The 13,082-nt window shown below is 39.5% G+C and overlaps 2 protein-coding genes across 3 annotated transcripts in view; one reads left to right on the top strand and one right to left on the bottom strand.

Annotated features, from left to right (window-relative positions):
• Positions 1-9,303, top strand: part of LOC108089553 (BAI1-associated protein 3) — a 55,008-nt gene extending 45,705 nt beyond the window's left edge. For both annotated transcript variants that reach the window (XM_043207746.1, XM_043207745.1), the window contains 5 exons: positions 454-966; positions 1,456-1,929; positions 4,151-5,540; positions 5,932-6,178; positions 6,246-9,303. In XM_043207746.1, coding sequence (XP_043063681.1) covers positions 454-966; positions 1,456-1,929; positions 4,151-5,540; positions 5,932-6,178; positions 6,246-6,337 — 2,716 coding nt within the window. In that variant the 3' untranslated portion in view covers positions 6,338-9,303. The remainder of the gene's footprint in view (positions 1-453; positions 967-1,455; positions 1,930-4,150; positions 5,541-5,931; positions 6,179-6,245) is intronic.
• A 2,169-nt stretch (positions 9,304-11,472) lies between these two features.
• Positions 11,473-12,457, bottom strand: LOC108089288 (CLIP domain-containing serine protease B9-like). Its single transcript, XM_017187466.1, has 2 exons — positions 11,934-12,457; positions 11,473-11,872 (listed from the first exon to the last, which is right to left on the bottom strand). Exons 1-2 carry the CDS (start codon positions 12,455-12,457, stop codon positions 11,473-11,475), a joined length of 924 nt encoding a protein of 307 aa, XP_017042955.1.
• Between the last annotated feature and the right edge of the window lie 625 nt (positions 12,458-13,082).

Here is a 13,082-nt window from a genome sequence, read left to right as displayed (position 1 = left end):
AATAAGCCAGCATATAATCAGGTTCTTATTTGTTTTTAAAATTGGTAGATTTAAATCCTGATTTACTTTGACATTCCGATGTCAAAAATTACAATGTTAATCCTATTTAAATGGCTTACCAACTTCAACAAGTTAATTCTTGGAAGTGGTATTCTATAGTAGAAGCAATAATGATTGCTCATGTAATTGTATTAATTAATTCGGATTAATATCCACTAGCAGCCAGTTCAAGGGAATAACATACATATTTGTACTTTTCATTACAAATCATTACCTTGCAACTTAAGGGCAACAATAAATTAAGTAATTAATTAAATGGAGCATCGAAGTGCAGGCTGTAAACACATGCAAACATTTGTAAATCTTAAATAATTGATGAGCTCATGCAAATTTACAAACTCACATAAATCTGAATATTACCTGAAAAATATAAATTAATATTATATCCCACAGCGATATAGATGACATCAATACGGATACCTTCCACCTGGACATTTGGGACCACGATGACGAAAGCTGTGTGATGGACGCCGTTTCTCGATTGAATGAAGTGCGTGGCGTTCGCGGTCTGGGGCGCTTCTTCAAACAGGTGTGTCAGTCGGCTCGACAGGGATCCCAGGACGATTTTCTGGGCTCCGTGAATATTCCGCTCTCGGAAATACCATCCACTGGCCTGGATGCCTGGTTCAAGCTGGAAGCACGCAGTCATCGGAGCACCGTTCAGGGGAGAATCCGATTGAAGCTGTGGCTCTCCACCCGCGAGGACAGGAGCACCGTCAGCGAGGAGAACCTCGAGCAGCAGATCCACAAGGTCGAGCAGCTGCAGAAGGTGTTCATGCAGCACGAGGTGACCACCCACGAACCCTCGTGGACTTGGTGCGGCGATTTGCCAGGACCCGCTCTCACCATCCTGCATCAGTTGGCCGTGCAGGCGGATCTCTCGGACTTGCACTGCGCCATGGCCAGGTGGGTTTTGCTAAAAGAATATTATAACTTAATATATGCTTTGATTTTGTGATGCCAATAACCGAGGGTAATATATCGATGATTATATTTTCTATAATATTAAGCAATTAAGGTATACCAATCCAAAATTAAACATCATAAAGCAAAGTTTTCGAATTTTTGACATATAGTCGTTTTAAGATAAAAACATCGATAATATAATTTTCTTCCATACATTTTTTGTTGATTTTTTAATCTCTCATATGTCGGCTATATGATATACATAGTTTTCCGATTTTTATGAATTTTTTTTCATGATTTAAAGCTGGTTAAAAGCTCGATACTCAAAAAGTCAGTGTCATTTCCATTAATTCTACTATATTTTATTTCATTTATTTTTATTTTATATACAGGACAACTTCTTATTATTATTTAAATTTTGTTATAAATATTTGTAAATTCCTATGATCCCACACAGTAATCTTAAATCCTTCAATCTATCCCCTCCAGATACGTGGCAGCCGCCAAGTTGAACCGGTCCACTCCGCTGGACCCGAAGTTCCTGCACCGGCTGCTCAGCGACGTGGAGAAGCAGTGGAACCAGCCGAACCAGGAGGCGCTTAGCAGGGATCTGGAGCAGTGGCTGGCGGATGCGATGAACGGCTTCGTGGAGCGGTCGCTCAACCAGATCCGGCGGCACAGGGACATCTTTCCCGCCTTGAACCCGCCCTCTTTAATCCGTTTGGAGTTCCTGCTGCGCTGTCTGGGACTCCTGGGCTCGATGAGAGCCTTCCGGGCGGTGTGTCCCTTCAACAAGGGAGTGAGGGGCGAGGTGGTGAATGCTTTGCGCAAGGGATCCGTGATGTGGGGCCAAACGGTGATGCGGGAATCGCAGGCACTGCCCAATCCATTATCGAACTTCGTAACGACATTAACGGCCGACATTCAGCTGGGACAGACCTACTACCATGCCCTCTTCGACAAGTGAGTAGATTTTCGGATCACTTTTAGTCGCCGGTTTCGGTTAGTTACCTTTCCCAATGTTCAGGATTCCCATTCGCATTTGGATTCGATGTGTGGCACACGTGTCGACCATTAAACGGGTCCAAGGTTCACATATCGAACAAATAAAATGTCCCGAGCAGTTTAACAAAACAAGCGAGTTCCAAGTTCCCATTCCCAGTTTCCAGGGGGTCACCATGTGAGCACTGCACTCCTTGTTGACCCAATTGAATTGCGACCCCACGCAAATGGCGTCATTTCGATTCCAAACTAATCCGGAATCGTCGTTGTCGCCGGAGGGGCGGAGCACTTTACAGTTGCCACTCTCTAATCAGTTTGGGCATTTGTCAAATGGCCAAGTCAAAGTCATAAAGCTAACGAGCATTAATGAGGGCCACAAAATGTTGTCATGACAGATTGCCAGCGGCGCTGAAAACAGGAGAACTACTTAAGCCAAAGGGTGGGAGTCCTCAAGGCTCAAGTGTTTGTAGGTTTTTCAGCCATTAGAAACAATTTTATTTTAAAGGGAAATCCAATAAATCTGTAGATTGTAATATAAAGAGATTTAAGCGGAATTTAAACTGTTTTTTATAAATATTTATGCTTATGTAAGAGTCTTAATTACTTTACTAAAAACCTCTTTAAGTTCTCAACTTAATAAACACATTTTAAGCAAATACCTATACTAAGCTGAATTTATCAGCAATCCATAAGCATTTAATTTGCGTTTAGTATTTGTATAATATTGGCTAACAAATTTACTTTGGCAGACAGAATTAAAATCAAATTGTATTAGATTTTGAATTTTGAAACGTAACAAGTAAAATTGACTAACAATTTTAGTGAATACGCATACGTGCTTTGCATGCACGTTAGTTAGGGAAAATATCTCTAATATTCCGCAATCGAAATTCCAAATGTAAGCCTTTGCCCAGATATTTAATTCGTTTTCAATCTAATTGGATTGAACACAGGAAAGCTATCAGCAGTGGTTCGTGTCGCAATTTGGAAATCTCTTGCAAATGAAATGACAAATCGATCCACCCAAAATGGCATGGATCACGTTACGGCATTAAACGCAGCCGGAAGGGCTTCTCAGTAAAAGGCTCATTTATAGGTGCCTGGGACTGCATCCTTGGCCTTCCCGCCGGACTAATCAGTCACATATTTGCCAGTTAGCGCGGCCATAAAAGGACCTTAATGAGGACATCAAGTGGCTTACACACATAAGCCCCAAATTAATTGCGCTGTCATAAAAATGCTCTCACGTTGCCCTTCTGCTTCTGCTTTTGGACGGGCTAGTAGCAACCCGGACATCCTGACGAGGCATTTAACAAATGTCCAGAGGCTGTCAGCCAAAGTGTTGAGCGTTGAGCGTTGAGTGTCGAGACGGGCGGCATTAGCAAAATTTACTCGCAGGCTAATTGCGCCATTTTCTCGCTTAAAACTGAGGAGGCCATCATTCGCCAGCCGCAGGCAGATAGGAAGCTCAAGGGTTATGGGTCCTCAGGTGGTTTCAAATTTTAGATTCTAAGGAGGTTTTAAAGAGGAATAAAAACAAAAATAACATTTTATAGAATTTTTGAATATTCTTTCAAAACTGTAAATTTCTTATTTCTAAAATATGGCGCATTTCAATTAAATTCTTATAACCAACACAACTTCCAGGAAACATTTTTAACCACAATCTTAAAATTCTAATAGTACATAGGCTCGTTAAAAAATTCCTGAAGATGGAAGTTTACGAATTGTTATTCAATAAAATGACAAATATTATAAAAATTTAGGTGTTAATAAAATTATAGTTTCTAGAAGAAATTTGTTGATCGAAAATTCATAACGACAAGCCAATTTATTTGCAATTCAAGGAGTTTTTTAATACAACCTATTTTGTGTTTTTAACAATTAAAAAAATCCTAAAAATAATTAAAGAATTACCACCTAAAAAACTTTATATTTCATTTTCATAAAACGAAGTATCACTATAGAGCGAATAAAAACTTTCCACAAATAAATTTAAAAAAAACCCTTCTGCAAAAAGCAAAGTAGAAAGCGAGAGCAAACAAAAAGTTTTCCACGAATAATTAAAAAGAAAACCATCGAGCAGTCCACTTTCGAAGCGTTCTGCATGGCGGTAATCCCACAAATCGATGCGCAACCACGTAAAGACCCTTTTCCTCCTCTTCTTCTTTTTTCCCGGCAGCACGAATGGGATTCAGTACTTCAGCATCATCTACAAACAGTACGATGCGATGGTGGGCGAGGAGGTGTACAGCCGGATGGCCGCTGGCCAGGTGCCCGGGGTGCGGATGAATCTCTCCCAGTACGCCGTGCTCGAGGGCGATGCTGAGCCGGTGGACACCAAGCCCTTCGAGCTCTTCCTGGCCCTCCAGGAGTTCTGTCAGCTGAAGCGACACCTGTCCACCCAACCGCAGCCACCGGAGAAGCCATTGGCGCTGAGCAACAGCCACGAGTGGTTTATTCCGACGCTGGAGCGCTGGATGATGGTCAGCAAGGCGAAGGCGCTGCAGAGGATCAGGGCCGCCATTCGCATGGATGCCATTTGCGAGGGTGAGCGGATTGTCCGCTACAGTAGCTCCTCGGTAGATACGGCCAGCACTCTGCTGAACATCAAGGAGTTCTGGAAGGTGATGAACTGGCCGGACGAGGATACGGCCATCATGCTGGAATCCCAGCTGATTGATGTGGTTTGCTCGGCTGCCATGCACTACTGCGATCTGATCCATACTGCATTGGCGGAAGGTGGTTACTATGAGCAGCAGGGTCCTTTCCGGTGCTCCGATGACATGTGCGTCACGGTCAACAATGTGGAGTATGTGCGTCGCACTCTTGCGGAGTTTCGGTCGGATGAGCAGCCGCTCGAGGAGTCGGCGGATAACCTGCTGGAGTCGAGTCTCACCCACATGGAGAACCGCTGCGAGAGGATCCTATCGAAACTAGCTCCCCTCATGCAGATGTCCCTGCAGAAGGCGATGTTCCATTTGGCCTGGTCACCCGATTCCCTGCCCGCCAATCAGGCGATTGTTCCTCTGTTGGAGTACTTGGATTGCCACCTGGCTGCTTTGAATAGTGCTCTGCTCACCAAGAACTTCAATCGATCGCTGCGTTTCATTTGGAAAACTGTTCTGGGGGAGATGTCCCGGCAAATGGAAACTGGAGATGAAACGGATAAACCCACCCATTTCCACAAGCGACTCTATGAGGCGTTGCAACTGCTCATCGATTTCTTTCACGCCGAAGGACAGGGATTACTTTTGGAGTGCCTGCACACCGAGGACTTCTGGAGGATCGAGCAGAGGCTGCAGTTCCACAAAACCGATACCGATAGACTTATCGATATGTTCTACATGCAACGCTTGAGGGAACAACTGATGGCAGTGATGCCCTCTCCTTACGGATCTCTGGCTGTGAGGGCTTATTTCAATCATGACTCCCTCTGCGTGGAGGTCCTTCATGCCAGGGATGTGGTGCCCCTCGATCCGAACGGTTTCAGCGATCCCTTTGTGGTCATAGAGCTCCTTCCCCGCAGGATCTTCCTTCACTGCATGGAGCAGCAGACTAATGTGCATAAGGTGAGGAATTAATTAACCTATTTTTGAAAGGGTATTTTTATTTAAATTTAATGAAATAATTGAATTTATCTTGGTCTTAACTTTTGCTTCTTGCTTAAATTCTCTTGAACTTTTAAAACTTTTTAATTTCCTCCAAACTACAACTTCTTTACTCTCTCACTTTTGTTATTGGTGCAAAGTTTTTACTAGCTACCTTAATTAACATTTCATTTGAATTTTACTTGATTTTTTGTTTATGTAATCGGCTTTTGGGAAGTCATTTATCAACTTTCAAATCCTCATAAAGAAATATTTTAAATTTCCTTTAATATCTTGAGAGTACAGAACAAATGTTGATATTGAACAAGTATTTTTCTTTCTCCTAATATTATTTTTAATTCATTAACTTCAGCGCACTCTGAACCCCGTATTCGATGAATGCTTCGAGTTCTCGGTGACCCTGGAGCAGTGTTTGACCGAAGGAGCCATGATCTGCTTCACGGTAATGGACCACGATGTCCTGACGGCCAACGACTTTGGAGGCGAGGCCTACTTGGCACTGGGCAACATTCCCGGGGTGGCGGACTACAGCACGAGTGTGGACAACTTCCACGGGCTGAAGCAAATCGAACTGCCACTCATGGAGCAAAAGGATAAATGTGAGTAAAATATAACCCGACAACCGAAGGCTCCTTCGATGCTATGTAGTATTTTCTCCCCACGAAGGCAATCCCATTTTGCAAATCCTCGAGGTGCGAATCAATGACAAACAGGCCCAGGACTTTGTGCGCAAACAGAAGGCGCGGTTTATCAATTGATTCTTAAGAGGATTCTAAAAAGGATTGAACAAGGAAAACAGGACTACCGAACGAACCGTTTGTAAAACGCTTTGGAAAGTGCGATGAAAGTGCGGATCGAGCAATGAAATTGCCTCGATGGCGGCGATGATAACTTAACCAACGCTAAATTGTACCCAATCCAGCATTGTATGTATTTAACTTAATCTAGTTGTTCGACAAAGACTCCTCCTTCTCTTCAGTTTGTAAATGTTAGCGAAGAATCGAAATTCAAATGGTGCAAAAGTGACGAGTAACACAAGTGGGGAAACCAGTTTCCCGGCTCTAAACTAAACGTTGCTTGAACAAAATTTACGGATAAATTTAAAACCACATTTTAGGGACTTATTAGAAGCCCAGCGCATTGCTGAAATTGTCACAATTGGGCAGTAACGAAAAAAAAGTAATTAGCCACAAAAATATCTCAAATACGAACACACGAAAACTTGAGCTACCTACTCCAGCACCCAGATGCGTTTTGAAGACTTTTACCAACAAAAAAAAAAAAACACGGTTAAGATTATTAAGTAAGTAATTTCCTGAGAAACGCGTAAATATCACTTGTACACAACACACACTTTTTGGGTCAATTTAAACTATACGAGTATATATATCAGCAACAAGTATACCTAAATATACAGATCCTTTTCTACGGCAACAATCCTTTCAAGGAAACAATCAAAATCTGCGTAACTCTGAGCTTCTTTGAAACCCCCGAAAAATGAAAAACTGAAACACAAACACCGAACATAATCACATCCAGACAAACAGGAGAAAGCTATTTACAATACGAAAATACGAGATATATGAGATATATGTACACGGGACTTGTACATTTTATATCACGCCCAAAGGAACAGTGTAACTAAGTCTAAAGTATATTTGTAAACTATTTTCTGAGCACAGATTTTGTATAAATTTATTAGACACGCGCTTGTCCCCCGAGAGGCAGCCTTCAGCTCTTTTGCTTATACACAACTTAGGGCTTTTTCCCCGATTTAAAATCCAATATCCCTCCCCTCCCCCCTTTCCCCTTTATCCCCACATTGGTTTTTTCCACACAGAAGAAGGTCTCGCTTCTATTGTAAATTTTGTACTATATACAACGGTCTCTGTAATGAAGAAACTTAAACCTATACACGCGGTTAAGCTGTGTGTACTATACGTTATATAATATAAAATGGGAGAATTGTTGAAAACTGTAACTCTTAACTGTAAACTGTAGCAAGAACTTTTTATACCTTTCGCTAAGGAGGCAGTGGGCGTGGCTGAGGACAATTTTAGTGAAGAAGAAAACCAAAGATAAACTACTAAAGATGCACAAACAAAGATGAAAATCCAAGTCAAATTACAACTATTTTTAATATTTACACTACAAGAACATTTCACGATTGTTAATTACAAGTGAACGGAGTATTACGCAAACAAGAATATAATTATATAGATAAATGGATAAATAATTAATCGTTAATCATGTATTTAGTTTGTAAGACAAACCCTTTGTTTGAAATACTTGCACAGCCTTTATCGTCTGAAACAATTTATTAAATAATTTTACTTTGTTAAGTTTGATTTTTCTTCAACTTCGTTAGTCTGCCATCGCCAAGACATCGACAAGGATCAGCAAATAATATCCTGGCAGCAGGAAGCTGTGATCCTTAAGGACAAACATCGAAGTAGAGTACGCTGTACGACCTGATTTCAAGTGCTCTATATAATATAGAGTCTATATGCTGTGTTCCACTACTGAAACTCCTCCTTCACTCTGTATCTTCCAAGGGCACTCGTTAATTTAAACTCCCCACTTCAAACTCTTATCTTCCAAATCTTGTGCAGCAAAACCACTAAAGAAATAAACAAATAAATAGTTAAATGCATAAACATAAATATATGAGAGCAAGTGTTTGCTGTACTAACCAACCATAACTACTGTGTTGATATGTGTACCTATGATAATTTCCTATATCGAATAGACAAACTCAAACACACACACACACGTGGGCAACCAATAATAAATAAATAAAATCAAATTTAATTACTCATGTTACTAGTACTAGCTAAAAAATACGTGAAGCAAGCCGAGAGTAGGATAAATGTAAACAAAAGTAAACAAATCTCATTTAAATGCGAATCTGATAAAGAATGCGAAAATTGGCAACAACAATGAGACCAAACGCATTTCCCAAACCGCAACAAAACCCACAAGCAACTGATACTATTGAAAATCAAGGCCAAAACATGCAAATACCTACTATAAATATTACTATATATATATACATATATATTTGAATGTGCAATTGTTGTGCTAGTTACAGAATACAAAGAAAACATACAAGAGCCCTCCTACATTTACAGAACGCAAATGCAAATGCAGATACTTTTAATTGCCACATTTACAAGCGACCAGCAGATGATAAACTAGAAAAACTATTTTCGATAATATACGTTACAAGTATTTATTTCCCCGTTTCATTCAGGGCAAACTTTTACAAAAAAAAAACCACACACGAAACCCTTCGAAAGATACTAAGTATTTATGGCTAATGTATTTTTTGTATGCCAAGATAGAACTATAGAACACTCTACCGCCGAAACTTGATATGAATATTTTCGAACAAAAAACAACCGAAAACCAAACAAAAATATATATAGTTTTTTAAATGTGAGTGTGTGTATTGCAATTAACAACGGGCCACAATTCAGGTTCCTAAGCTCCCCTCCGTAAATATCTAAAAGAAAGATACCTAAACAATAAAACACCGCAAACTCTTAACCCTAAGTACATAATTTTGTGTCTGTGCAACAGCTAATATCAAATCAAATCAAATCGATAGGTAAATAAGAGTAAGAACGAAGGAAACCCTTGAACACATATTCAATGTAAATTCAACAAATGCTGCAGAAAAAACATTATCAAATTCAATCAATAAATGTCAATGAATAATTAACTTGCAACTGTCTTTTACTCGGTGTGCGATTCGCTGGAAATGGAAAAGGGTTCGATGAAAGGTAACTTAAAGTAAGTATCAGGTCGAAATGGAACTTATTTCTCTTTTTTCAGCTTTTGGGGAACTTATATGTGTACATTGAAAGAAATTATTTGGTACATAGATCAACAATATCAACATCAATTTTTATACAAGAGAATCCAATTATACGACACTACAATTCTTTCTTTCGAAAAAATTAAAAAAAAAAAAATTAAAAAATTTTTTAATGATGCAGTTCGTTAAGGAATTAAAATACAAATTTTTAGAGGTACACTACTTCAAAATCTGATCAGAATTGGAAAAGTTATAGACTTAGAATTAGTGAATTCTTGGATTTGGAAAGCGATTGTTTGATTCATTAAATTCACATGATGACGTGACATCTTTTCACCAAACTCCTACTTAAGTAATTGTTTCCAGATGGGAGTATGTGTGAAAAATTAAATTTTCTTAGGACCTTTCTTCGACTGATAAGCTAGAATCAATCTGAGCGACTGGCGAAACGTCAGCCTTATGAAAATAAATTGTCGTCTTGCTGACGGGGTTGCGGCCGGGAAAAATGTTTACGGAATTGATTTGCGGCATTATCTGGTGCACGTCAAAGGTTCGGAGTGAAAGTGTGGAAAAGCTTTTATCTAAATTAAATCCCGACACATGCGAGGCCGCCGTTTTTCCTGTCTTGTCAGCCATTTTCCTGCACATGACGTACAAACGAGTTGTCTTTCCGCTTAAAGACAGAGAGTGGCAAGGGTCAGGTTAAAGCCATCCTTTGAGACATGCACACGTGTGTATTTGGTGGATGTGCCATTGTATTTAAGGCATATCCTAAACTTTTTCACGACACTCCGTTTGAGAAATCTGTGCAGTTTTATGCAACTTTTATGACACCAGGGCAGAGGACACAGAGCGCACACAAGGAACTTTTTACGACTTGCAGTGCCGGAGAACAAACATCAGAGGTCCTTTCAAGCTGCGCCTGATGCGTAAAGTAAACAAAAAGTAACGTACAACGTACTGCAAGGATGAAACAAATTTCGCAAAAAAAGATAGTTTTTTTTCGCACAAAAACTGATGGAGAACAAGATCCTGAAATAGACAAAGAAAGTGTGCACAGGATACCCTTGTGTCAGGATTAAATCCTATAATTCCAAGAAATTTAAAAAAATGTACTCATACTCATATACCTTCACAAAAATTTTTACAAAAACTACCACTTTCTGTTTGCATAAACAAACAAATTCCCGAAAGTTTGCGCAACAAAAGTTATTCGAGACAATTTTATGCCTACTTTCAAGGTAAATAAACTATTTTATTTAGTTTTACAACCATGTAGATGGTGCAAAATATGTTAATCCCGTGTTAATTGTGTAGATGTGTTTATATATATAGATTTAATAGATTCCAGTTCAAATTGAATAGGTACTCACACGTAAGATAGGTGAGCTATACTAAATAAAGTATTGCATCAAAGCTGCGCTAAGGCAGTACGAAGTTCGCCGGGTCATCTAGTTTTCCATATTTTCGTCAACTTTTATATGACAGCTATATGATACCGTCGCCCGATTTTTATGAAATTTAATTCAAAATTCATGAGTCGTTAAAAAAGTGTAAATAATAAAAGTGTGTTGAGTTAGCGAGCCTTTTTACTAACTATTTTTTGGCAAGAGAACACAAAGAGTTAGTTTTATAAATTTAATTTAGTTAACTCCAATGGCAATTATTACAAAGTATTTTCTAGCGTTATAGTTCAGTTTATTTTAAATTCCCTTATGTTTGTTAAATATAATAGTTTATTTATTAGCGGCTTGAGGGCTACGGCACAAAAAAGTGCGCAGACAAACCTGAATTGGCTTGAGCGTTAATTGCAGCGATCTAGCCACGACTGACTAACTATTTTCGGCATTGCAGCTGCATGAGCTTGACAAGAAGTGATAAGTGATAAGCGAAAAACAAAGCAATGGTTAAGAAAATTGCCTCGCAGGGCAATTTACAATAGTTTTTAGTTATTATGTTAAGAGCATAAAAAAGGGTGTTATTTTAGTTGTTTGAGCTGGACCAAACAAAGCGTAAAATTCAAAAATGTTAAATGATTGTAAAAACCATAAGCCCAAGACAGAACCTATGATTTTAGGGCTTTAAATGGGCTCGTATCCATTTGAAATATGGGGCAATTTTTGTGTAAACACTTGGCCATTTTGTTTGATTGCAAGGTGGTCCATAGGAAACGATACCAATTGCGTACCAAATGTCTCCATTTTTTGTCATCAAAGGACCGCCGGAATCGCCCTCACAGCTCTCTTCCACTCCACTTTTGCCACTGACACATAATTGGGTATCATTCCTGAATTTTTTGTGCGTAAACTGATCGAAGCAGACTTTAAAGTTCGTCTCCTTAACGGTTGCCGAAAGCAGTTTATGGCTTTTTATTTGAAGACCCGTATAGCCCCAGCCTGCTACGAACAAGTCATGATCTTTCAGGCTGAAGAAGGCATTCGGTAGACAGATCGGTTTTATTCTGTCAGTGTAGCTGAAAAAGTAGGTTATTTTGAATAAAAAGTACCTTTTTAACCAGTAACCATATAACTCACCGAACGGAAGATTGAAGACGCAAAAGAGCGATGTCGTGGTGTTCACTGTAGCGTTTATATTTTTCATGCACGAAAGCATTCTCCACATTTATTTCCAGAGGAGGGGGAGCGCATATCCTTCTTCCGAACCTTTGTTGGCAATGCGTATCGGTGGAGCTGTCGTGCTCGCCAAGGCGAACCCTTTTAAGAAGTAAGTCTCCGACTAGCTTCACACAATGGGCTGCGGTCAGGACGTAGCGGTTATTGATCAAGGATCCTCCGCAACGGGCCTCAAGCTTCGGATTCGAAACAGTGAGGTCCCGGTAAAGAAGCATGGCCATCCAGGAATACTTATGCAGCGGCGGCTCCTTTCCGCCCGATATTCGGAAGGCGGGTTTAGATGTAGTTGTAAGTGCAGGGGTTTCTGTGCATTCCGAAATTCTTGGCAGGTAGTTTCCTGGTTTTGGACAGCACACGAAACAATCTTTGGGTTTTCTTTTACAGTTATCGCGTTCACATCGTCGCTCCTCCCAGATATTATACATGGCATCAATATTGGAAATGGACCGTATACTACTAAACAAGTGTTTGCACGAGTGCAATCTTTGGCAGTTTTCGTCAAGATGGCAAGAAATAAAGCCTAGACAAAAAAGTAAATGAAATTGATTAAAATTCAGAGGCGAATCCAATCAATGCAAACCTGGCTGTTAATTAGATTAGAGTTGCATTAGGTCACTTATTATAATAACTCATTTGTTCTTGAGGAGATAAAATCTTAAATACAAATTCAGAAGTATATTGAAATCCGACAACGTTATCATATAGCTGCCATAGGAAAAATCGAAAAATCGATATAGAAATAACGGAAATAACATTATGACATCGTTGTTTTTCATCAGAAAAAAATGATTTTTGTAAAATAGAGTTTAACGACTCTTGAATTACGAATTAAATTTTATCAAAATCTGCCATATGAACAATAGTCGAAAATATGGAAAATTAAAAGAAAAATCGTCATAGCTTCGATGTTGTTTGGCCTTTATGTATTTTGTTCGACATATTTGATGACTGCAAGGGTATATAAGCTTCGACTTGCCGAAGCTAGCTTCTTTTTTTGTTTCTACTTACTGTATTTACTGGATGCCGCAAAAAGTGGCAAACAGAAACTTA

The sequence above is a fragment of the Drosophila ficusphila genome, unplaced genomic scaffold (assembly GCF_018152265.1).
Source record: "Drosophila ficusphila isolate 14025-0441.05 unplaced genomic scaffold, ASM1815226v1 contig_286, whole genome shotgun sequence".
Lineage (NCBI taxonomy): Eukaryota > Metazoa > Arthropoda > Insecta > Diptera > Drosophilidae > Drosophila > Drosophila ficusphila.
Note: the sequence above shows the minus strand (reverse complement) of the source record. Positions and strands in the feature narration are given on the sequence as shown.